This window comes from Lissotriton helveticus, chromosome 3_1 (genome assembly GCF_964261635.1).
Source record: "Lissotriton helveticus chromosome 3_1, aLisHel1.1, whole genome shotgun sequence".
NCBI classification, from domain to species: domain Eukaryota; kingdom Metazoa; phylum Chordata; class Amphibia; order Caudata; family Salamandridae; genus Lissotriton; species Lissotriton helveticus.
In genome coordinates, this window is record NC_136061.1 from 925,950,019 (window position 1) to 925,977,734 (window position 27,716).

At 39.6% G+C, this 27,716-nt stretch overlaps 1 protein-coding gene across 1 annotated transcript in view; it reads left to right on the forward strand.

Moving 5' to 3' along the window:
• Window positions 1-27,716, forward strand: part of CLIC4 (chloride intracellular channel 4) — a 254,256-nt gene that overhangs the window by 201,352 nt on the left and 25,188 nt on the right. The window contains exon 5 of the mRNA XM_078681271.1: window positions 27,485-27,666. Coding sequence (XP_078537397.1) covers window positions 27,485-27,666 — 182 coding nt within the window. The remainder of the gene's footprint in view (window positions 1-27,484; window positions 27,667-27,716) is intronic.

The window sequence follows — 27,716 nt, forward strand, 5'->3', positions numbered from 1 at the left end:
AGAGACAGGAGGAGGCCAAAGCGAAGGGGCAAATGACCATAAGGGGGCATAGTAGATTCTCGCTGACCCCCTAGGTTTGATGTGGAGGTTTTAAAAGGGCCCCGCGGTGCAAAAAAAAAAATCATAATAATAATCGAATGGCCGAATGGATTTGCACGAAACTTTGCAAAATTGTAGGGACTGGTAGCCCGATGTGCCTTTGCTAGGTCTCAATATATGTGCTCCAGTGGATTTTGAGAAATTAACGTTCAAAAAAAGATATATATCTGTAACAGCGCTCCGCTTCGCGTACTTTTCGCGTTACGGAGCTTTGCGAAGCTGATTGGTTCTTCGGCGTCTGTAAACATTCCAAACAGTCCGTAGCGGCCGCCATCTTGTCTCTCGGTAGGATCGAGAGACAAGAGGAGGCCAAAGCGAAGGGGCAAATGACCATAAGGGGGCATAGTAGATTCTCGCTGACCCCCTAGGTTTGATGTGGAGGTTTTAAAAGGGCCCCGCGGGGCAAAAAAAAATAATAATAATAATAATCGAACGGCTGAATGGATTTGCACGAAACTTGGCAAAATTGTAGGGACTGGTAGCCCGATGTGCCTTTGCTAGGTCTCAATATATGTGCTCCAGTGGATTTTGAGAAATTAACGTTCAAAAAAAGATATATATCTGTAACAGCGCTCCGCTTCGCGTACTTTTCGCGTTACGGAGCTTTGCGAAGCTGATTGGTTCTTCGGCGTCTGTAAACATTCCAAACAGTCCGTAGCGGCCGCCATCTTGTCTCTCGGTAGGATCGAGAGACAAGAGGAGGCCAAAGCGAAGGGGCAAATGACCATAAGGGGGCATAGTAGATCCTCCCTGACCCCCTAGGTTTGATGTGGAGGCTTTAAAAGGGTCTCGCAGGGCAAAAAAAAATATATCGTTTTTTTAGTTTTTTTGCGTGGAGTGCGCCCGGTTCGCGAACCGGGAAGCGTTCTGGGGAGCGTACTTTCTTGAAAATTAGTGAAAAAAGTTAGAGTAAAATAATAATTGTGAGTGATCAGATGTAGGGTAGCTCTGAGAAGAGCTTTTGGGTTTATGGTACATTTAGGTACTTATAAGTAGGTACCAATGCACAGTCTTAAATTCAGAGTGAAAATTCTGTTGCCCTCATCTGAGAAGTGAACTCCATCTCCTCTGTAGATATCTTGCATGTAGTAACGCAAGTTATTGTTGTACAGGGAGCCCATTCCATGGTCTCTCATGTAAGCTGAAACAGATTTGTTTACATGCTTCCTCGATTTCTCAATTTGTGGACAAAATTGGTTCGACCACCTCCATTTTTGTCTTTGGCATATATTTGAATATACCAAGGCAGTCTGATGAAAAAGTGCCATCAATTGCTCAAAGGTGTCCTTTAAAAGCATTTCCAGACCTACCCCAGTCAAAGTGCCCAAATCATTACCTCCACAGTGCACAATTAACAGGTCAGGTTTTGGCAAATGCATAAAGGTTTTCACCAATGGTATCAATTGGTGACATTTTAATCCTCTGTGGCCAAACCACTTAATTTCCACATCTTGTAAATTGAGGTTAGGTAAATTCCTGTTTTCAGCGTACCTCTGAGCCCAATAGATGTAACTATGTCCAACAATCCAGACAGAAAACATGGCGAGAGAAGGTTCTCCTGCAGTCAGATGAAGTGTGGCAATGAAATGGCAGTTGAAAAAATGAGAGTGTAAAATGAAAAAAACTGAGGAGTTTCTGTGTTAATGAAGCAGTAAGAGTGATTGGTGGATTTTGATTGCTGAAAACAGAAAGTTAGGGTGCATGGATGAGTTCGTTGAAAGATGTATTTTGAGTGGCGAAGAAAAAATCATTAAATGAAAGATTGCACTGGATATGCAGGTGCACTGAGAGTTCAGAGTTCAATTGCAACATTGTTGTGTGAACTTGGAAACACCAGAGGTCTTGCAAGAGGTGGTTGCTATGCAGAAAAAGCAGAGAGGGGGCAGAGGGGGGAAGGGTTTTGATTTGAAAAAAAGTGAGGGAAGAGTTTTGATTGGGTGACATGAGAGATATGTGTGAAGAATTACAGCATTTCTGTGCTTTTGATAGCTGCAGACTCTGGAGTGCATACCTTTTGCTCTGCTGAAGACAAATTGGTGTGTTTCTGAGACTGTTTTGAAACTCAAAGTATTTGCTAAGGTGAGAAAAGATTTCTTTAATTTAGATAGAAAATAGTGTGCTTTAAGGAGAAAATTATGAAGAAAGTTGTGTTTTTCAAATGTTGCTTTGTCTCAAGTGTTTTACAAATAGATTTTGTTTCTTTGAGAAATTGTAATTGGAGAAAATGTGAAGTATTAGTACTGACAGGGTTTTTATGTGCATAGGAGCTGTGGAGTGTTTTCAAATTATGACTTGTAAATCGTTTTTGAGAAAAAGCAATGGTTTTAATATTGATGACAAGGACATAATGGTGTCTGCTTCTTTATAAGGTAATTGAGAGTCTCTGAAGTTATTTTTCCCATTTCAATGTAAGAAGTTTGTCTGTGGAGCAAATTGCTTGTAAATATGCTCCCACCTGTGCATGGCAAATTTAGATTTTGAATGTTTGCGTTACATAGGCATGTTAAAGGTGACTGAAACATGCTGCAAAGGCAATCAAAAAACGCTTTTATGTGTCTTAAGGACATTTTAAGTCATTTCCCCATGTGCAGTGTTTTCAAATTATGAGTTGAAAATCGTTTTTGAGGTAAAGGAATGTTTTCAAAATTTATGTGCGCCATATGCCCCTAAATTTCTTTTTCAGGGGTGCAGCAGGGTGTTCTTGAGACACCCCTGCACCCTCGGAAAAATTCGTAATTTGCGATGAGGTAATTGCTAATCGCAAATTGCACCTTCATTCCTATGGGCCTCCTGCTGCATGGAAATGAATGGGTAATTTGTAATTAGCAAATAGCTCATCGCAAACTAGGAATGGTAAAGAATCGCTATTTATTCCTTAAAGTTCGCTATTTAGGAAATGCAAAAAACTTTGATGATACATATGGCGGTTCATCTCTAACAAGATAAGAAGCATAGGGATAGATTTATGATGACTGGCGCATCACCAGGGATGTGTTAGTCATTCTGTGCCGCTGTTCCGTCACCTATGGTGTGCTGCATTTACAATGCGGCGCATCATGGGGCAAAAACAGCACAGATGCGTGACGTATCTGTGCCGTAAAGGTGGCGCATTGCTGGAGTTGTATCGCAAGTGTGATGAAGCTCCAGCAAGGCTCAGGGGTGCCCCTGTCGCAGGGTTTCTGTTCTCACACAGAACTGTGGACAGAGGATTGGAACCTCGGCGAATTAGGGTGCCCCAAAACTCACCTTAGTAATCAAAAACCCCTTAGCAAGCTAGGTACAGTGTCACATTGGATATAACAAACTCTCAATGTTTAGACAATCCAGAATATGAACTTATAGTACCTCAGGATACGTGGAACTCATGAACAGTCGGTCGTTATATATTTCTTAGAAACCAGAACATGGAGTTAAGAAGAACACATGTGTATTTGAAATGTTTATTTACTAATGCCGTCTTCTCAGGCGTAGTATCTTAGATAATACAAGTACACATATTATCAGTAGCAAAATTACCAGCATAGTTACTAGTACATAAAAAGCGAATGGTGACAGTATGTTAACATGCTGTAAATGAATAAGAGTTAGCAACACTTATAAGCAGCCGCGGGCCGTGGAGGGAGTTACGGTGGGGCAGGGAGGCGGGGAGGGGCAGGGTGGAGAGGGTTCCACCCTGATCTCCCCCTCCCCGCCTCCCTGCCCCACCGTAACTCCCTCCACGGCCCGCGGCTGCTCATATCTCACCCTCCCTAATACACATATTATATTATTTGCTAAGAAGGTCTCTTTGTGTTGGTTTAGGGCGTGCCCATACTTTAGTGTCTTAGATTTGAAGGAATCACATCAGCATACACCAGCTCTCTCTTCATGTGAACCGCATCAAGTGTTGTGTATGTGTGTTCGGCAAAGCAATATAAAACCCGCCTCATGCCCAGAATTGGCAGAAGCTGCACTTATGTTATGAGTATGAAGTCGTGGAGATCAGACCTCATAACAATTCTGTATCGTGTTGTTCTTGAAACTTCAGCACTCGCTGTACAGATATAGTTTAACAAGTAAAGCAGATAGTAGAGCAATAACATATTATTCTCATGTAAATCACGATGAACTATTAGGTTGAAAGCTAAAGCAACAACTAAGTGTCGTGTGCAGAAGTTGCAAAAAAGGAAAAATGGCGTTTAAACCGGTAATGAGCCCATGCTAACTTAACACGGTGTAAAGATATCCAGGATCTAGATGACACCTCCCCATGATCCGGAAACGAACTGAATAAGATAATAGAAGTGCCATCTCATGAGAGCAGATTGCAACTTTATATGTGGACGGTCCGCAAGGTAAAACATTAAAAACTAGGAAAATTTAATGCTAAAGAAAAATAAAACAGCCAACTACTTTATCGAGGCTTAAGCCAATAGGCAAGCTAAATAATAAAAACTTGACAAATAAGTCAATGAATTGTCAATGAAATGCTAGTACTCAGCATATCAAACATGAAAAAGGTCTATGACATAACTGTGTATGCAAAATAAGCTGCAACAGCCTCTAATAGGAAGTCACCGTCTTCATCCGAAAAGAGTTCAGCCATCCAATTTAAAAGCGGAAAAGAACATACGTGCTCTTCCAGCACCGGATCCTCTATCACCATCAGAGGACAGCTCGGTGGGTTTTCAAGAAAGCTCTGTTCCAAGAAAGACTGTGTTGCCGCCAGTAAATTCCAGGGACCAATTAGTCCATGCATCAATGCCACAGCCATAATCCTTTCGCCAGGACAAACCAACTCGTGAGTAATGATAGGAGTCATCAGCTGATTAAAGTCGACGTCAGGAGAAACTGGTCCGCAGAGACACAAATCAATGGCCCAATCGAAATCACAGGTCAGGCAGTGAAATACAGGCTGGACACAGGTGAAGTAGGAGAATCGAAAAGATAATCCATATGCCGTGCTTAATATCGCCAACGGCATTGTGCCATAATATTCAAGCATGCGATTGCGGAACAGCGTCAGCAGCTGCAGGGCGGGAGCTTGCACAGGAGGGACATCCATATTTAAAAATGTAAAAAAGCACAAGAGCGTCCGTTGGTAATGCAAGTAAAAATGGGAATCCACCAAGCACAGTGGAAAAAATAGAATGAAAGAAAGCAGGGATGACTCCAAAGATTTTCTCAAATGAAGTCACGAGACCACTGGTAACAACTTTAAAAAAGTGCGCCAGGCCCTTTGTGGAGGATGCGTTAAAGATAGTCCGAACCATGTCGCTGAAATGCAAAGGCGAATCAGTATTTAAAAGGGTCTGCACCTCTGTACGGGTGTTCGCTATGTGAAGCACGAAAGTTTCACGGGCCGAACTCAAGGCCACCTCTCTCTGAGACAAAAGAGCTCTTATTCTTGCCATGCCGTTGAAATGTGCTCCCAAGGTTGGTATTTGTGGCCAGATTGAAAACTCCCTATGTTCATGTGTGGGAGGAAATAGAACATTTCTGCAGCAAATAACCCGTTCACTTACTGTTACGATAAAAGGAATACTTTTAATTAACCCAGAACAATCTTCATTATTGAGCATCAAATAACTACCATTTTCCAACAACTTGAACGTGGGGATGATAGCAGGAACTGGCGTGCCTTGCAACACGCAAGCCATATTTGGTCGGTGTTTGTTTCATGAACCGTGTAACTGTATGTGCCTACACATTAGTGAATGATCTGGCGTCTCAGTGCATTCCTCTCCATTCAGATAAACTTCTTGATCATCTTTGAAAATCTGTATGTGTATGGAAGCGACCAGACCTCATGAAGAAAACCACTACCTAAAGGTTCATAACGACCTATTGGTATATATTTCATACAATTTGAAAACTTATATAAAGCAAAAGGCAGCGTTATTAAACCGTGGATAAGGCACGTTGCCAAAGCAGCCAACCTTTTGGATTTATACTGGAAATGTTAAAGGAAGAATTACGGAGTAGGGCCTGTAAATCTTTAATGGACAACCGAGTAAAATTACTCCAACCATCATATTCCTCTAACTCCGGGATAGTAGGGGTGTTTAATTTTTTAGAAGTAGCCAATCCAAAGCATTTGGTCTGGGAAATTGTTTCATTCACAAACAACATATGATTTGGGATGAGACATGCACGGTGCAAAGCCTCAGTGCCTTGTACCTGCCAGGTTCGTGAACCCCAAACTGATGTAGATCCTGGATATCTTTACACTGTGTTAAGTTAGCATGGGCTCATTACTGGTTTAAACGCCATTTTTCCTTTTTTGCAACTTCTGCACACGACACTTAGTTGTTGCTTTAGCTTTCAGCCTACCTGCGTCAAGATCTATGCCTGCTTCAAGCAGGTGCAGGGTTTTGATGCAGCTTTGTCCTATCTGATTGTAAATGCGGCACACCGTGGGTGGCAGAGCAGCGGTGCACGTTAACTGGTGCATCCCTGGGGATGTGCTAGTTAATATAAATCTGCCCCTTTACATTTAATTATGTGCAGGGGACACAGAGTCGGTGAGGTTTATCCAAGGTTAAGAAGAGATGAGTCCTGTTCAGTGAAAAATTGGAGATAGGCTTCACCTCCTCTGCTCCTCAGCATCATTGGACATGGTTAAATAATAGCTGCAAAATGTTACTCTTGTTAAACAATTTTACTATTATAATCTCTGAGATTTGTCTCTTACTGTGCAACATCTCATTGTTGTTATCTTTCTTTAAAGATAAAGACAACATCAACATGAGCGACAATCAGCAATCAGTTGATTTCGACCTCATCATTGAACTCGTAATTGAAACATCAGTGGATGTTGATCCCTTGGATGATTTCAATCCTGAGGATGAAGAAGAACGTGATGAGGATGCAGATTTGTCAGAATTGTATGACATAGGATGGGAAGCTGACGTGTTTGAGCCTATGGAACTATAAACATTTATTTTATAAATTTATAATAAATAAAAAGTAAATATGTAAACCGTTTAATTTAAAAATAAAGACACCTTCAAAAACAGGTTATGTGTAGTGTCTTCAATAAAATATTAAAATATGGTCATAAAATTAGATCAGATTCATATATAAAACAGCACAGGTAAAATGAATATAAATTCCATTTCTTTTCTGCTATTTCTGTATTCTAAATTTGCCATGTAAAAAAAATTCTTCTATGTAAAAATGTTAAGTAGTGTGTTAAGTTTTTGATGACTGTTATTAATTTACTGTTGGGTAATAGTGGTTAATAACATTTTTTATTATATTTTACCACAGATTCAACTGCAGATTATTTCAAGATTTTAGGATGCCAAGCAAAGAAAGAGTGAGAAAGGCTGCAAAACGTCAAAGACAGCAGGTGAATGAAAAAAAGCACCAGTCCTCTAACAAAAAGATTTGTCAAGTCACCAAGAAAGCACCGGGTAAGAGTACAAAAACATTCATAAGAAATATCTCTAGTAAAAAAAATATTACTACAGAAAATGTTTCAGTCCAGAAAAGGAGAAGCAATTCAAACGGTAAGGAAAGGCCAATGAGAAATGTTACTGCTAGAGTAAGAGATAACTCTATGCATGAAAGTAGAAGGAAACAACAGTTTAGGGACATTCGTAAACGAATGTTCCGCAACAGGATAATTGGCAATTTGTTAAAAAATATTAAGAAAGGTCAACAGAAAGTGGTTTTTTATAAGAGAAAAAAAATAGTTGAGAAAGTTATTGATCAGGCATTTGAAATTAAACGTAAGTTATTTATTTTGACAATCAATAGAATTAGGAAGCTAAACAAGGCAATTTATGATTTCAAAAGAAATAGTAGATGGAAGAGAATAGTTAATCGTAGTAATTTTTGTGAAGTTTTTTCTGGAGAATGGATGCATAGTTCAAGCTCTGAGGCATTTTTTAATGAGGAGAGTTATTTCCAGGATAATGATTTGGTGCATGCAGTTGACACCAGTGGTCGAGCTTATGAAGTGAAAGATGGTTGTCCAGTTGAAAAAGAAAAACTTGTGACAACAGAGATAGAAGAGGTGTTAGGTAATGAGGTTTTAGGGAGACGTCCTAAGGGTCCTGTGTACACCTGGAAGTGTAGTAGTATTTGCAGTGTACGACAGGATTCCATCAATTTGCTTTGTGATTTTATACAGTCATTTAATAAGAAAAGTTTGAAGCAGAAAATGAAGTTGTTGCAAGAATTAGATCCTTGCAGAGTGAGAGAAGTGATAGGTTTGCATGGTCATTCACTGGCTTGTCTTTCCAGGAGAGTATGCCAGAGTGTTTTTCATCATTTCAGGATGCTAGCAGTGCATCATAATAAAGTGAGGAAATTAGTTAGAATGTTGTATTATGCTAAGAGTCCAGCATTTATGCTTAAACAATTATGCGCTGCTCTTTTGCATGGTTCTGAAATAGATGTGAAGAATATATGTGAAGAAATTGAGTTTTGTTACTTTGGAAGTAAAGAGGAGAATGTTGAAATTGACCAAGAAGAAGAAAGTAATGTGGAAGATAGTGTACAGGTTTCCAGTACAGATAATTTCCAGAGGGAAATTGCGACGTTTGAGGTGAAATCAAGTGAGAGGCCAAATTTCACTTGTGTGTGTTGTCGACGCACTTATTATAAGAATCAGACTAAGTTAGTGGATTTATATGGAAAAAGTGAAAGGGAAAATAATAGTGAATGGAAGGATTTTACAACATACTTGATGGTAGAAATTTTTTTTGATTTGGGATTGGATCAACGTGTGTGTACTTATTGTTGTAACAAATTAAATCAAAACCAGATGCCTGCTAGAGCAGTTCATAATAATCTGGAATTGGTTGAGATTCCTTCTGAATTGAAGGATTTAAATACTTATGAATCTATTTTGATTCAAAGTATCCATCCCTTTCAGGCTATTGTAAGAATGGAGCCAAAGACAGGGAAATTGCCTCCATCAGATTTACAGAGAGGATTAAAGGGAAGAGTTGTTTATTTGCCTCTAGATTTGAAGAAAAACATTAACACAATTGGAGTAGAAAAAGTGGAAGAGGAACCTCTTGTTATCTTAGTTAATGGGGTTCCGACAAAGAATAAGAAAATATGGCAAGATTTAGTAGATGTTAGGAAAGTCAAAAGGACAACATTGTATTTGAAAAAATATAATAAATACTATAAAAATGTATATGTTGCAGAAGAGGAAGTAAGTGAGGAAGAGGATAGCGATTTGTGTGCTGGTCAAATTGAGAAAGTAGAACCCTGTACTAGTGAAGAAATATATGAACATTATAGTGTTCATCCTTTGCATTCCAAGGAAGTCATGGGGAATGCTATTGAGTTGTTTCAAATGAAACAAGCGAAAGGGAGTCCCATTAGTGTTTGGGAGGAAAGTTTGGAAGCTCGGTGTTTCCCACAGCTTTTTCCAACAGGTCAGGGAGGAAGATATGATGAGCGACCTCATCAAATTCCTGCTTCTGAATACCGGACTTTGCGATTGTATGCAGGAGATCCTAGGTTTCGACAATGCATTCCTTATTTGTTTCATCTCCTGTTTGAAAGCGATCTGTCTGGACTGTCATATGCAGTGAACCACATCTTGAAAAGTGGTATACACATGCAAAACATCTCGGCAAGTGACTTTATGGATAAAGTCAATGTCCAAGACAGTATTTTGGATTCTCACCTGATTAATCTCATGGCGTGTCAGCGTGGTACTAATGAGTACTGGTACCGTCGTCATGGTGATTTAAAATGTATGCTGAGGAACTTAGGAACTCCCACATGGTTCCTCACTTTGAGCTGTGCGGAGTATGGCTGGGAAGACTTACTTGAATTTCTACGAGAGGCAAATGCTAACGTAGAAAACATCGAATTCAAGACACCCGGAGAACTGTGCTCTTTGGATCCAGTCAATGTATGTAGGTACTTCAATCATAGATTTGAAGGTATGATGTCTTTCATCATGAATAAGAAGAATCCACCTCTTGGAGAGGTGTTGGATTTCTTCTGGAGGAAGGAGTACCAAGCAAGAGGTGCTCCTCATATACATATGTTGCTGTGGATCAAGGATGCACCTAAATTTGGAACGGATGCAGAAGACTCAGTGATGAGTTTCATAGAACAGTATTCTACGTGTGCTGTTCCAAACGCAAAGGAGAAAAAAAGCCTAAGAGAAAAAGTTCTACGTTTCCAAAGCCATCGATGTGGAAAGTACTGTCGTCGTAAATTCCGGAACAAAGACAAGTTCTACACCAAATGTCGTTTCGGCTTTCCACGACCGGTGATTTCTAAAGGAAGAGTGAACAGTTTGATGTCTTCGCTGCGACATAATGTGATGAAGAAATCACCTAAAAACACATACAATTTGAAGAGGAACGAAGAGTCTAAGTACATCAACGACTACAACCCGGTGATTTTGTCCATGTGGAATGCTAACATGGATATACAGTTTGTGGCTGATAACTGTATGGCTGTGGCTCGGTATGTGACATCTTACATCACCAAAAAAGAGAAGACAGAATTGAAGGATATGTGGGAGGACATTTCCCATGAAAAGAGCCTCAGCAAGAAGTTGTACAGTTTCAGTCTGAAGATGTTGTCGCATCGAGAAATCGGAGCTTACGAATGTTCTGACCGGTTGTCTTCAGCAAGTCTCTATGCCAAGTCCAGGAGTATCGTTTGGGCGAGTGTTGGTCTTGCTGCAACGCGTAATCGAGTTCTGAAACCTGTGCGGGAAATTGAGTATTTGGCGGAAAAGGAGCCAAACAGTACCGACATTTTGAAGAGCAACATGTTGGATACATATTATCCAAATCGAAGCAGTCACCTCGAGAATGTTTGTCTGTATGAGGTTCTGCAAAATTACATATTCAAGAGGAACATCAAAGAAGATACTGAGAAAGGAGTGTATGCTGTAATAGGAAGTGAGGGATGTCTGGTCAAGCAAAGAAAATGCCACTTGATAAACCATCGAAAATTGAGTGGCGAATCTCCTGAAAAAAAGGAGTTTTTCTATTTAGCACTTTTGCAACTTTTTAAGCCTTGGCGTGCAGAAGAGGAACTGCTTGGAGATTTCCTTTGTTACGAAGACTCATTCAATGCTGCCAAGGAGACCATAGAATGTCCTGCTTTTCCCAAATATATAGAAATGTTGAATGTGGAAATTGAGCAGGAAGCAACGATTGCAGCCGAGATTGCCAGAGACAGTTCTCAGGACAGTCGGAGTTCTGCTTCATTGAGTCAGGATCCACTAGGAGGACCTCTTATCGAAAATGAAGCTGCCACTGCTATGAATGAAGTGGAAAGAGCCATGGCACATGCTCAGGAGGATGCGGTTAACTTAGAAGAGTTGGAAAGACAACTCAACGTTGAGCAGAGGAAAATATATGACGAACTTACCATGCAAATTGATCATGGATTAAGTCATGACAAGAAAGAGTGCTCATGTACGTCGTTGAAGCCTGTCCGACTGTACGTGAGTGGAGAAGCGGGAACTGGAAAAAGTTTCCTTATTAAAGCAATTTCATGTTATTTGCAGGAAAGGACAGAGTCATCGCTGTCTTGTGTTGTCACCGCTCCAACTGGACTGGCAGCACATAACATTAAAGGGATTACTTTACATTGTTTACTGATGCTGCCAGTGGAGCATGACAACAAATTAGAATATCACAAGCTCTCTGGAGATGCTTGTTTTGAAGTTTCAAGAGTCTTGAGGAAAATGAAACTTCTTATCATTGACGAAGTAAGCATGGTTTCCAATGTCATGCTTGCCTTTGTGCATTTGAGAATGCAAGAAGTTCTCAAAACAGAGTATGATGTGTTATTTGGTGGCAAACACATCATTGTTTTCGGAGATCTTCTGCAGCTGACACCAGTGAAAGGGCAACCTGTGTTCAAAATGCTCACGCATGAAGATACCAGGAAGTGCTTAGGGAGCATTGGCAACGTCAATATATGGTTAAACTTCAATTATGCTGAACTGCATGAAAATATGCGTCAGGCAAAGGATGAAGTTTACAAGACTATTCTACAAGATGTTAGAATTGGAAAAGTGACCGAGCATGGGAAAGAAGCTTTACATGCACGATTACTGACAAATTTATATCCAGACGAAGATGTTGTGCCTGAGAATATTTTTCAGAAAGTTACTGAGAAAAAATCTGGAATATGTTTGATGCCAACTCTTGCAGAATGTGCCAAATTCAACAACAAAATGTTGCATTTAGAAAAGCAAGAGATTGTGAAACTGGAAGCTATTGACAGAGTAGAGCATATGGGATCAACAATTATTTTGTCTGAGAATCTGAAAACAAAATTGGATTCATTAGAGAAGAGTATATCTAAAACTGCGGGTTTTGAAAAGACTCTGAATGTGTGCTTGAACTGCCGTATAATTTTAAGAAGGAATTTACATGTTGAAAGAGGTCTGGTAAATGGATCAATGGGTAATGTTGTTGATTTTGTGAAATACAGAAATAGAGATGGAATTGAATTTTTAAAAATTAAATTTGATGGCATTGAGGAAGTACAGCTAATTGCTCGTTGTTCTGCTAGATTTTTGCTTGTAAAAGACTTATATGTTCGTCGTAAGCAGTTTCCTGTTTGCTTGGCATATGCGGTGACAATCCATAAATCGCAAGGTTTAAGTGTAGACTGTGCATTGGTGAATATTGGCAGTTCTGTGTTCAAGGAGGGTATGGCATATGTGGCATTGTCACGAGTTAGAACTTTATCGGGATTGTACTTGATTGAGTGTGATGTCACAAACATTTGTGCGGATCTAGATTGTGTTAAGGAATACAATAGGTTAAGAAGAGAGTATGCGCCACATTTGCCTCAGTATCCTTTGTTTGAGAAACGTGTGGTAGGCCGGAAACGAAGAAATGTGACCAATACTGGGGAGGTTGTAGCAAAAAGACGAAAAGTCGATGAACCTGAAATTATAAGCAGAAACAAAAAGGATTCAAGATGTTGTTGGTTTTCAATTTGAAAACAGTTCTGGTGTCAACTGCTATGCTAATGTAGTGGTTAATGTTTTGTTTTCTCTAGAAAATGTAAAAGAAGAGATTGTGGTCAATTCTGATCAAAGATTTTGCAGTTTGTTAAATTCTGAGAAATGTAGCACTGATAGAACAAACATAGAAAGTGTGTCTGAAATTCGAAATCTGTTAGACAGATGTTCAGGCCAAACACAATTCTCTCAAAATAGTCAGCAAGATTGTCAGGAGTTTTTAATGTATATGCTTGATGTATTGCATGATGAAGGTGTAGATGTAGATCACCTGTTTGGGCTTTCTTATCAATGGCAGCATGACTGCGAGAACTGTAGGGTATCAAGTACTACTAGTGTAGACTCAGAAAGATTTATATATTTAACTTTGCCAGACAGTAAATCAGTCTCTTTTAATAAGCTAGTAAAAGCAGCTGATCACAACATGGAGTGTAGCCAATGTAAATCTGAAATGATGTCCACATTATTTATACGAACATATGGCCAGTATGTCATTTTAATGTTCCAACGATGTAGGCCTGATGGAACAAAATTGACAACTTTAATTAAAAATTTTGTGGCTTCACAGTTGTCAATATCAGGAAGGACTTTTGTAACTGTAGCAATTATATATCATGATGGTCCTTCAATAACATCAGGACATTATACAGCTTATTTAAAGTGTAGAAATGGCTGGTCATTCTGCAATGATTCTGTTTTAATTTTCAAAAAAAAATTGCCGTATGACCTTAAAAACTCTTACCTGGTGTTTTTAAAACCAAAATTTTAGGGAAAGAATCTCGGGATGTGCTCTGAGGAATTTCAAGAAGTTCTAATGGCTCCTACACGATTTGGCCTTGAGGATAAGTGTAGTACAGAGACATAACTTCTTACCATAACACTGGACGTCATGGAGAAATACGTGCACTTTGAATGAGTTCAGAAAAACTGTTTCTTTTTATAAGCTAATTGAAGCAGCCAATCAAAACATGGAGTAGAGGGAATGTAAGTCTGCAATGCTGTCTACTGTTTTACATTGCTTTGTGATTAAAAGTGATGTAGAGAATTAAATAATTGTACTAGTCATAAAGGTAGTGTAAGTCTGCTTCATAGTAAGCAGTATCAGTGTGATAGGAAATGTAGAACATGATTGAGCAAGAAGGGGAAGATATTACTAGTCCAGGATTGTGAAAATGATCTTCAACATTTTAATTGTGAAAGTTGCGGAAATACAACATGACGGGATTGGCTTAAAAGAATTCTAAGAGTTATAAATGCCTCAGACATGATTTGGCCTTGTGGAAACGTGTGGTAGAGAGCGAGAAGTCATTTATTGTATGTAACATGTTTTTGAAAACGATGGAGGTTTTCTTTCAGAAAGTGGCGGGTTGAAAGTAATAACAGCACAACAGAGTGTAAGCTGTTCATAGGACATCCTTGGCCGTCATGGAAAGTAAGTTAACTTTAAGGAGTTCTGAATTCTGATTTGTTATGTTGTATGGGTTTTTTAAACACAATCATTTTGATTGTGGTTTTTTTTCCCCGCTGTTATATGATGAATACCTTCAAGTCACTGTTTTAGTGAAATTTGATACATTCTGAGAACAGCAAAAATAAACCATTTAACATGTATAATTAATTCTGTTCTGTTTGCATTTATGATGTACATGTAGAACTGTGTAGGAGGCATGGAGAAGGTGAGGCTTCTGTAAGTGTCAAAGTTGTTGCATACAGTGCTCATATTCTACGTAGTCTTTTATATTTCATTACTTTCACTGTTTCTGACTGATCTAAAAATTTTTTTTTAAAAAGAACAGTAAGTATAAGGGAAGGAAACAGACAGTTATGTTAAAAGAAACACAGCTATAGGGAATAAACTAGGGATACTGTTACCCGCAATCCTCTGCTGATGATGTCACTGAGCATGTCATGAATGATGTAATATGTGACATCATCAGCAGTGGATTACGGGTAATAGTATCTCTAGTTTACTCCCCTATAGCTGTCTTTCTTTTAACATAACTGTCTGTTTCCTTCCCTTATACTTACTGTTCTTTTTAAAAAAAAAAAATTTTTGGTTCGCTTCCGGTTCGCGTACCGGGGAGCGAACTGGGAAGCGAACTAAGAGAAATAGAGGTTGGCACAGTTCCAAATATTGTACCAATTTTTTAATAACGGGGAGGTAGTTCTGAAAAGAACTTTTTTTTTTTATTGTTTTTGTTGTTTTATATTTTTTTTATTATTTTTCTGAACATTTTTTTACTTTTTTTGAATTTTTCTGAACAGTTTTATATTTTTTTTGTTTTTTTTCGGAGGGGGCAACGAAAACGATTCATTGTAAAGGGCTCAACAGGAGCAACAAAACAAAAAAAAAGAATTTATTATTTGGGGCGTTTCGTACAAACTTGCATATGATAGTCAATAGCTCTGTTGATCCGAGTGATGCTACTTTCTCCGTAGCAAATGAATCCACTGCAATGTACGCAGACTTGTTTTACTTCACGAAATCTCGTTTGTATATTTGGCACCATCTCCCTGCCCTCTGGTCCCGTTACTTCCGGTACAACAGATCTTCTGGCCATAATAGGGAGATTATCTAGGTCGTTACGAAACTGTGCAGCACTGTAGTTGTTAGGATGCCACCTAGTCATATGGCGATGCATTGTGTAGTTTCCGAAACTGTATTTTTTGTCGGTCCCTCTGGACAGTCTATCTTGACATATAAGGCAAGTTACGTATCTTGCATTTACTTTTTTCTGACCTTTGGGAATTTAAAAAAATTGCCAAATGAAGTTTTCTTTCCGGTGAGACGTCCTGGGCTCCTCAGGCAAAAAGTGCCTCTCTTCGTGCTCGTCGTCCTGTTCCTCTTCTTGCTGAATTATAACTTCAGCAGGTGGTCCACTCTTCCTTGGATGTGGTGGAGGTGGTGGGGAAGCACCAGCTGAAGCTACTAAAGAAGCCATTGCTCACTGGTAACAAAGGGTCTTTCTCTCACAATGATGAAAGTCAGAGTGAGGAAAGAAGGAGGGATTTTCATCATTTGGGAAAAACAATAGTTCTCAACCAATGAAAAGTGTTCATTTTAGATTATATGACCTTGTCTTACATCATTAGGAAACCAAAAGTGAAATGAACCAATGAAAAGTGTTATTACCAAGTCACATGACCTGCTGTGTTTACGTTACGCGCTTTGCAGGGCCTCCCGGTTTGCTTCCAGAAACCTGTGCTTTGCGACTCGGTAAGCGTACCAGTTCGCTAACGTAGCACGTCATATGACGTATCACGCGACAACGCGAAACGTCATGCGGACGGGAGGCGTCACGATGTTGTTTTCTAACGCGGCAGTTGCGGTAAAGAAACGTTTACCGGCTCGCGGTCTATTTCGCGGCATCAAGGTCAGCTAACGGGAAGCTTCCCGATTCGCGAAGCGGGAACGAAGAAAAAAAAATATTTTAAAAAAAAAGTTATTAATAAACATATAAAATATATTTTTGGATTTAAAGAAGAATACATTTTACAGCTACAGATATTAGCTGTTAAAAAACCAATGAAATTCACTGAAAAAACCATAGGTTATAGACCATATATAGTTAGGAATTAGCATTTAAAAAACCTTATTTTACTCACACAAAACCATTGAAATTCCATATATAGTTAGTTGCACTAACTATATATCGCGCACCCGCAATCCACTGCTGATGATGTCACATATTACATCATTCATGACATGGTCAGTGACATCACTGATGACATCACTGATGACATCTCAAATGACATCACTGATGACATCATCCAGTGACTGTGTGTTTCTGAAAAGTTTAAATATGTTTTACATATTGAAGAATGAGTAGATGTAGAAGTGTCTGGATGAAGGATTTAGTAGGTGCGTGACTGACTGTATGAGTGAGTGATTAATTGTGTCTCACTGAGTGCATGGGTTAGTGACTAAACTGTCTTAATTTGTGCATCATTATGTCTGTTGTTCTGTAAACTGCTGCATGTGTTGGTCAGTAGCTATATGAGTAACTATATGGGTTATTGATTGATTGCCCAAGTATTTGTATGGGAGACTGAGTGTGTGTGTGGCTGGCTGGGAGGTGTGTGACTCTGTGCAGATCAATGTGTACTTGTATCAATGATTGTATAAGAGAGTAAGTATGTGTTAGTATATGTTTCAAAATGTAAAGTGCTCTATGTTTAACTGTATAGATTAGAAAATGGAAGTGTGATTGATTATTTACAGGACTGACTAGGTGTGTGAGTAACTCCATGGATGAGTGACAGAGTGTGAGAGTCTGTATAGGTGTATGAGTGCATATGATAGTGTTGTAAAGATGAGTGATTGTATGTATGAATGATTGTATGGGTAAATGAGTGAATGTGTGTGTAAACATAGGAATCACTGAGTGCGTATGTAGTAACTAGTATTGGTGTGTCAATGGTTTCAAAAATTATACTCTGTATTTAACACTGGGTGTAACAGAGGTTATATTAAAGTGTGAGGAGATGCATTGTATTGTCACATGAATGATATCATCAGTGATGTGGTCATTGATGTCAAATGAGATGTCATCAGTGATGTCATCAGTGATGTCATTTGAGATGTCATCAGTTATGTCATTTGAGATGTTATCAGTGATGTCATTTGAGATGTCATCAGTGATGTCATCAGTGATGTCATCAGTGATGTCATTTGAGATGTCATCAGTGATGTCACTGACCATGTCATGAATGATGTAATATGTGACATCATCAGCAGTGGATTGCGGGTGCACGATATATAGTTAGTGCAACTAACTATATATGGAATTTCAATGGTTTTGTGTTTTTTAAATGCTAATTCCTAACTATATATGGTCTATAACCTATGGTTTTTTCAGTGAATTTTCAAGGTTTTGTAAATGCTAATTCCTAACTATATATGGTCTATAACCTATGGTTTTTTCAGTGAATATATATATATATATATACATTTATGTATTCATGTTTTATTTCAGTAATGTCTTTTAAAATGACTTTTGATTTCTTAAAGGCTTAGTCATTTTTAAAATTTCTCAACTATTGTGGATGCATTTTGGGAGTTTATAAACACTTGTCTCCCTCCATCAGCAAGCAACAGTACATTTGGTATACTGCTTGCTACTCTGATTCAGGCATGGGAATCTATGAAAGATACCTCAATACTGGATAAGAAAACAATTTACTTACCTGTAACTACAGTTATCCAGTATTGGTATATTTCATAGATTCACATGCACCCACCCTCCTCGCCGGCAAGTCAGTTCTCTATGATTTGGGATACTTACTTCCCACTTGTGTTAAGAAAATCTGAGGAGAACTGCCTCTGCAGAGAGTGTTCTAGAGGGTACTGGTAGCTGATTGGTTGGAGCTGACTTTTGGTTCTTTTTACTGTAAGAATGTAGATAGACTACTGAGATTTAGGCCTTAGGCTTTTTTCTTTTAGCCTACTACTATTATTTACTTATGGCACAAATTTTGTTATTTAACGTGGGACTCCCGCCTCGGCGACGGGGAATGATTCAGGCATGTGAATCTATGAAAGATACCAATACTGGATAACTGTAGTTACAGGTAAGTAACTTGTTTTCTTACCTCCTAAAGGTACAGCTACTTCAGACCATATTCCTTGGGTAGGTCAACCAGAAAGGGAAGGTGTGAAGAGGAAGCGGGGACAGGAATAACAGTAGAAGTCAATTAGCAGATAAACAGCACAATAAAAAAAAAAAAAATAATAATCCTCTGAGGCACAACATGTCAATATACCTGATGATGAAACTGGAAAGCTGCATTACATAATCAAAAGACCAGCATTATATTTGAATTGCGTGTACTCATAAAAGGTACCAATGTTTTCTTTATGACTGTAAATATCTAGGTCCTTAAAGATGTTACTTGATCACGTTTTTGAGGAAGGCACCTTCTTACTGGAAATGTTTTCTTCATTTGCATCCCTGCATCATTGATTAACTAACTCGAAAAAAGTACGAACGGACAAATGTATAATGCAGCATAATGCTTGAATAGTTAACTCAAAGCAGATTCATAGCCACCGGAGCATACCCAAGAAAGTATAAATATCTAGCCTCTCTGTTCAGTCCCTCCGGAAAAAGAGGAATACTGACTGGCCTCTCTGCATACGAAATGTGGTATCATTGTTGCTCCCGCAGCTCTTACAAGGCAATAAATGGGCAAAAGTGTGACTGCATTGCTCTCGTTCTAGACCATACCAGAAGATAAAACTGAAGTAAAAAAGTATAATGAAATAAGGGCGCCAGCTTTAGGGAAAGTTATTGATGTCACAGTTAACAGTTTCTCCACAGGATTGACTATTAGCGACTGATGTGATGCTCAAGTGTGTTGATTCAGAAACACGTCTTTTTGCTCAGAAGTTCAGATAAAAGTTCGAGATATGACTTATGATGCGCACACACGTTTCGTAAAACTAGTGGCAGAAACCCTTCAGAATGTAAAAACATACAATACAACTGGCAGTTCTTGGCTATACTTAAGTGCAAATGAGTAATATCCTTTTTTGAGTTTCAAGAGGCAGATTACAATCTTTGCCTTCAGGAAGATACCAGTTCTAACTAAAACAGACCCAGTTGGTCAAAAGTCATTATTATATCATGGATTTGGTAATCCACAATACAACCGATCCAACACCAGAGGGAGAAGAGAATCACAAAGAAGGTGTAAAAAATAGACACAAAAAAAATCACTCGGTCTCTGTTTTGTTCCTTTTTTCCGATTCAAGTGGAAGATTCATTTCAAATTGCTACGGAAAATAGAGAGCAATCATCTCGTGTCACAATAGGTTGTATATACTTCAGATTTTGTATAGACCCTTTAACAGCCCACATTAAAAAATGTTGACTGCTGCCTCAACGAATTAAAAAGATAATTTGTTGATGTTACTAAAAGCAATAGAATAAGTCCAGAAGTACAGAAGATGTGAAGTGTTTTTTCTAATAAATAAAGTAACAAAATAGAGTAGACGACTTTTGGACCTTTTAATAATGAGCAAGTATATAAGCCACCCATATTCCACCATGGGAACCCTGCAAAACATATTACTTTTGCAGATGTGACGAACATCCTGGCTTCCCTACATCCTCAAGATGCGCATTTTCATGTTCCCATTCATCCAAGAAACAGAAAATACCTCAGAGGTCATATAATTTGTCTGTATTATCATTTAAAAGATCTCCTTTTTGTCGAAAACAGACTGGCCTAAAGCACAATCTAGCAGTTCCAGAAGGACTAGTTTGACAAGTCCGTGTATAGCAGTTTTATTTTGTCTGGCTGTTTAATTATCTGGTGTGCTGGCTTTTACAGTTTATTTCCACAAACATTACCTGCAACAAGCACAAATGCATAGTCTCCCATACCTTGAAAAACACCTGTACAGCATGCCTTTACGTGTTGAAAACTGTCCTGCTTTGCAAATGGGGGCCACTTCTTTGATTTGCTTATGGGGGCCCGCTTTGCTAATGAGAGCCACTTTTATTTTGGTGTATCTGCCTAGTTTCTGTCCCAGTCCAGCCCTGGTCTAAAAGTCACTAAGTGTATTAGACCTGTAGAGTTAATCTCCAAAGAGAAGGTCACCAAATATTCCCTTTATTCGTTAATTGTCTATAGGAGGCTAGTACAATTGACATGGTTCAGAAGAGGTAGCCAGCCACATTAGAGTTGGGACGATCTCTAAACCTAGAAAACTCATTTGTAGCGCAAACTAAAAATCGAATTTTGCAAGATTAGCCAAAGAAAGTGAAATTTTCTTAAAATGTTTTCCCATCCAAACCATTTTATTCAGTCTCTACAAATCGCTCTTCGAAATGGTTTTGTCTTGTATACTGCTTGATCCCTTTTGCGTTTTACAAATGAGACTGATTCAGTAAGCACTGGCCAGGAAGACAAGATTAAAGTTTTACCATCCATAGAGTGGTTTCTTTGTCGGTCGAAATTCATAGACAAGTGAACACATTTCCTCAGCTTTGGTGCGAGTGTTTTCCCAGCTCCAGGCATAACGTTTTCTTTTCTTTTGGAGTGTCTCTTACAAAAGCAGAAAGACTATTGTTAAGGTACTTTTTTTACAATCTAGTACCCACTTATGATGAAAACAACGATGACAACCTGAGACAGCTGCCTACAGTTACCTTAATGTATAGCCATCCCTGATGTTTTTTATTTTGAAGGTGGAATTTTAGGGTGGGCTCATGAATCCAACAGTCTGATGAGGACATTTTCTTCTCTAAGTTGTCAGTCAATACATTACTGAGAATACATTTAGTGTGCGACGCTGGGTCCGCTTAGAAAAGGAGCTGAAACCCTGCTCCTACAACATTTTTGCCAGCTGTCTCCCTAGGCATCCCCCCTCCCCAAGGTAAGGTAACCAAGAAGTAATCTAACTGCACTACTCCTGTCTAACCTCAAGTTGCTGCTACAGCCTTGACCACCTACCTCCTCTTTCAATCATCTGCATATAATACCTGCCCTTGTAACGACTGAAACGTACAAATATCCATTTATTTCGACCCTCCTCCTTTTGCTTTTTCTAATTATTGTAACTATTTGTAACTTCCTATCTCTTGTAATGAAACCTGTTTAATTGGAAAGCTCTCTAACACCTTTGGGTAATGTCGGCAATATAAATAAATGTGAGAATTGCAGGCTCATCGTGTCAATGTGTCCAAGATAAATGTTCGTGCTTAGGGGAATCTCCTTTTAAGTCATGCGCGGGAATCCAGGAGCACTTTTCCATAGTATATCTTTTTAAGTGTAGATGTTCTTCTTTCTTCAGGAAGGCCTGTAGAAACAAACATATTATGCAGCCTATAAGAACAGACTACAGTGGTGACATTCTTCAGATTGCACTTACAAAAGGGTCAAAGTACCCATATATATGTATAATTTAAAACCAGTACTTTATAAAACAGTTTATATCTTTTTCACAAACCATATTTTTTTTTAATAGAAAGGTGAAGGATAGTAGGACAGTGTAGCCCTATAGGCTACCACAATATGAGTTTTAAAACAGGGTCTGTGCTTTTAAGGACAGAGAGTCCACCAGTATCCCACCATGCCTTGCAGGTGGCAGTTGCCACAGTTCTGTTTTTCCGGTTCCTGGTGACAGGATCTTACAGCACTGAGCTCAGCCTTTTAGTCTTTTTTTGCTTGAAATTTCAGTTCAAGCCCTAAAACCCGGTCAACTTCAAGGGGCTCGGCGTTGAGAAAAGATTTGGCACCTACCTGTTCGCCGTCAAGGGCTGGGTCAACGTTGAGGAACAGGTAAAGGTCGACGTCTAGACAGGGTAGGACGACGTCGAAGACACCTACACTGTCGATGCACAGAATGAAGCCGACATTGAGGAGTGTGTTGACGCTCAGAATGAGGACTGTGTTGAGGCATATAGACTTATCTACGTCAAGAAATATATTGACGTCAAGGACATCACAACTTGAGAAAAGGAGGAAACCGAGACTCATTTTACCTCCCCAGACTCCAAATACTTATGGGTATACTGTCCTTCCTCACCGATAGTGTTATTGGACTCATCTCTACCACCACCTCCTTCTCTTCCTCTACCTCCACTGACTCCATCACCACCTCCTCCTCAACCCCCACCTTCAGTGCCCCCTCTAACGGCGCCAATTCCTCCTCCTGTGGAGGTTTCTCTCCCAAGACCTATATCGCCTTCAGAACGCACGATCGTTCGCGCCATTACAGACACCACAGATCCTAACATTCTTAGTTCCACCCAACTTCAAGGTGCTCTCACTATTGTCGTCCTACGTCTCGATCAAGGCCACGATCACAATCTAGATATCGTTCCCGTTGTACTACTTCCACTTCCACAGTAAGATACTCGCCGACAATATCAGATTCACCACCACCTCAGATCACTCAGGTGGATGACACCACTACTTTCCAGGAGGTCCTTTTAAGAGGAGCTGCAAAGCTCAATATACGGATGCCGGTACCTACACCTTCCAAATCAATTATATTCGAGGCGCTTCACCGCTGGTCAGCGTCAAGACCAGTTCTTTCTTTGGTGCCAGGCCTACTAGAGCCAGCAATGGGATTGTTTTTTACTCCGGACTCAGCTAAATCTGCTCCATCGAGGCTTCAGAAAAAATATAGACCTCTCAAGCAGAATCCTCTATCTTTTCACTCTGACCTACCTCTGGACTCTGTGGTCATATTAACGGCCAAGAAACACCATGCTACTACTCCTTCCTCTTGTGTACCACCTGATAAAGAGAGCAAGACGCTGGACTCTGTGGGCTGCAAAGTTTGTAGCACAGTTGTAACCACATGAAGGCAGCAAGTGCATCTGTCCTTCTGGGCAGGTATGATACACCATTATGGTACTCTTCACAGAAATTTGGCGATGAACTTCCCAGAGAAAAATGGGAAGACATCCTGGAGATTTTCAATGGGTGTTTGATGGCTTCCATCAGATCATCAGTGCTGCACCTGATTCCTCCTTGTTAGTGGCACACAAGTATTGTCAATGCGTGGCCTTGCGTGGACATTCTTGGCTCTTTCACGACCCTTAAACATGAGTCTCAACAAAGGATCCTTAATCTGCCATTCTCATGATCCACACTTTTCAGAAGCCACACAGACGATGAAATGGCTCGAATGAAATCCAAAAATGAAGCTGTTAAAGCAGTTTGGCTAGAAAGGCCAAAAGAACAAAGAAGGTCTTTCAAGCCCTACCAGGGACATTTTTACCCACAGAGAATTCCAACCCCTCACTTGTATCAAGGTCACCAGCAACAGCCTTACCAGCAACAGCAGCAAAGGCAGCCTAGACAAAGCCAACCAACAGCCTCCTGAAGGGGGTAAACCTACAACAGGCTCCAAGCCACAAATCTTTCCTTCCTCCCTCTTCCATTCCCTACTCCGGTAGGGGAAAGCATTTTTCATTTTCTGGCAAAAAAATCACAAACTACACCTGGGTGTTCAATATTGTTCGGAATGGATATTGTCTCAGATTCACAAGTCCTCCACCGACTATACCACCAAAACCATGCAAGCACCATCTGCAAATGCTACCATTGGACGTCAACATCCTGCTGGAGAAGCATGTGGTGAAGGCCATTCCTCAGAAACAATGTGGAACAGTCATTTATTCCAGATATTTTCTGGTGAAGAAGAAAGGCAAAAACGAATTCAGACCCATTATCGACTTGAAATTAGCCAACAAATTAATTCAGCAAGAAAGATTTTGGATGCTGCCATTACATCAGATCTATTCTCAAGTTCACCAGGGAGATTGGCTCTGCTCTATAGACCTTAAAGATGCGTATTTTCATGTAGCAATAGCCAAGAAATATCGCAAGTTCTTGACGTTCTTTGTGAGGCAGGATCATTATAAGTACTTCCATTTGGCCTCAAGTCAGCACCCAGAACTATCTCGAAGTGCATGGCAGTAGTAGCTGCCCATCTCAGTAAACATTGAATCTTCGTCTACTCCTACCTAGACGATTGGCTACTCAAGGCGTCAACTTCTCAGGAAGCCCAACTTCATTACAAGTGGACATGGGATGTCCTTCAATATTTAAGACTACATATTAACCACAAATGAATGCCTACTGCCATTAGGACACTGCATTTTTTGGAGGCTTCCATCAACACCATTCAGGCAAGAGTGTGGACTTTGGAGGAGAGATTGTTTTCAATCTGTCGGAAATGTCATTCTCTCATGAAAGTCTCTCATCCCATGGTGAGGTCATTGCCTTCTCTCCTCTCCACTATGGCCTCAAGTATCTTCCTAACTCTGAATGCCCGTCTCCACATGGGTCCTCTTCAGGAATGTCTCAAAGATCCTTGGGACCAGCTGAGGGAAACTGGGAGGACAGGATAATTCTCTCCCCACATGCAAAACAGTCTGAAATGGTGGTGCTCTCCGACCAGCCTGCTGCAAGGGATGCAAAGTTGTTCCTGCAATATCTCTCATGGAAAACTGCTTTCACATCGGCATGTAGGGTTTGCAAACTCCAGGCCTTATGTTCTCACAAACCATACACAATTTTTCACTCTATTAAAGTAGTCATGAGGACTCTCCCTAAATTCCTGCCGAAGGTTATTTCGGATTTCCACATCAATCCGACTATTTCATTACCAACCTTCTTTCAGCATCCTTCACCCCCAGCTGAAAGAACCCTTCATTACCTGGATGTAAGGCAGGTCTTAAAATTCTATCTAGACAAAGCATGAGACTTAAGCAGATCGGACCAATTGTTTATCAACTATGACCTGGTCCGTACAGGTTGAACCACTTCAAAGCAATCCATCTCCCTATAGATAGTGTCTTGCACCATGGCATGCTACCAGAAAGCCAACAAGGCTTTATTAGCAAGACCTAAGTCTCATTCTACTAGGGACAAAGCAGCTACTGCCACATTGATGAGGAAAGCGGCTACATGGAGATCTGTTCACACATTCACCAAACACTATTGTTTGGATTTGGGTGCTCGAATATGTGCTCAGGTAGGACAAGCCTCCCTCAGAAATTTGTTTACTCAACCCGGTCCTTTCATCATTCTCTGACTTTTCCACCGCTCTTGGTGGGGATGGGCTTGCTACTCTATTCAGTGCTTATGACTATCAATAGAGATCCCCCAAGATAGAATGAATAATTTCTTACCTGTAATCCCTGTCCTCTTTTTAGGGAATCTCCGTTGAAGTCATAAGCAACCTGGTGAAGATGACGGAGGAAACTATTGGCCCTAACTATCACTGACGCATCTCGCCAAAAAGAACTGAGGCAACTGCCACCTGCTAGGCATGATGAGATACTTGTGGTCTCTGGTTTCTTAAAGGCACAGACACTTTTAAAACTCTCATAATGGCAGCCTATAGGGCTACTCTGTCCTGCTATCCTTAATCTTTTTACTTTTACAAAAAGTGTTTGTGAAAGCGATTTGAACAGTTTTACAGAGAATTGGCATCAAACTATACATATGAATATTTTGACCCTTTTGTAAGTACAGTCTGAAGAATTTACCTACTGTAGGCTCTTCTTATAGGCTGCATAATGTTTTTCTCTTAAGTGTTTCTACAGGGCTTCCTTAACACAGTCGAACACCTACACTTAAGAAGATATACTATGCAAAAGTGCTCTGGTATTCCTGTGCGTGGGCAGAACTATTCAATGTGTATGACTTCAATGGAGATTCCCCTGAGAGAGAACTGAGATTACAGGTAAGAAATCATTACTTCGGGAACAAAGGCAAGATTTCTGGCCTGCCCTCCCAATAAGGGTTTTTTACTTCTCTGATATGGAAAACAATGCTGATTCTCAAGTACAACATCAAGGCTGTGCTCTATATCAACAAGTAGGCAGGAATGAAAATTAAGCTTTCTATGATCCAGCTGGAATCTATTAGGAATGATTACGATGATAACCATAAAGAATAACTACAGTAATGGTTAAAAACCTTTTCCTTTTCCTTCTGCCATGACTGGTCTGTTTTGCTGTGGAATTAAGAAAGTATGGTATGATTGACACTGTACAGGATAGCATCCATAACACATCTGTAACCTATCCTCAACCTCCCTCATTTGAAAGCATAAATTATTCATACTTAAGTGAAACTACACGGATGGCATGACGTCGTTACCAGTCGTGCAGTGCATGAACCTACTGAATAGTGAGCAGCACGTGGATGCATGACAGGGCACAGATATGCCCAATACTTCGGCTGCAATTGTTCCCTGATGCGGTATTACCTCCACATTATTGGAATCAAGGATCTGCTAAATGTATAATCTGTATTCCTTCCCTGCCTAAATTTGGCTTGATATTACCTAGTGATATTAGTGTAGGAGAATAGCACCAGGACAGTGTGATGTTTGTGAGTGATTAGTGCTTTGAGCTAAGAAGGTTCAAAGACAGTTAATGTTAGGATGAGCCAGCGATTTTCTTTGAGGTCTGGCTTGACAGCACATTAGTCTGTTTGACCTATTGTTACCACTTTTATAAAATCTCATTAGAGTAGGGCACATTAAGGTACCACTTTATTCTAATGCCTGTTTGCTGTATTGTTGCAGTGCTTACAATATAGTGTATTAGGGACAATTTCCATAGTAACATTACTCTGAATCATCACACATTAGATTATTTATCTCATAGATTCATCATAAACAGAAAACAATCATTAAAAAAAAAAAGATTTAACTACAACATTCACAGAATGCAAGCCAGACATTATGGCGTTGATGTTGCCAGTGTATGTATGTGAGTGAGTGAGAAACTGTGAATGAGATGGCGGTTCTTTAACATCTGAACGTTTACAGTAATCCATTGAGGAATGAGTTTTTCTCACACAATTGCTATATTATCCAAGAAGCTTTGTTCCATATTTAACTCCTCTTAATTTCTTTTAAATGCTATCTTTAATCATTTTTTTCAGCTCTAGAACGTGGTCTTTTAAAAACATTGCAAAAACTAGATGACTATCTTAATACACCACTACCCGAAGAGATTGATGAAAATAGCATGGATGATATAATTGCTTCCAACCGCAAGTTCTTGGATGGGGATGAAATGACTTTAGCTGACTGCAACTTGCTGCCAAAACTGCACATAGTAAAGGTATGATTTGGGTAAACCTTTCAATTTCACACAACAATGACACAAAGTGG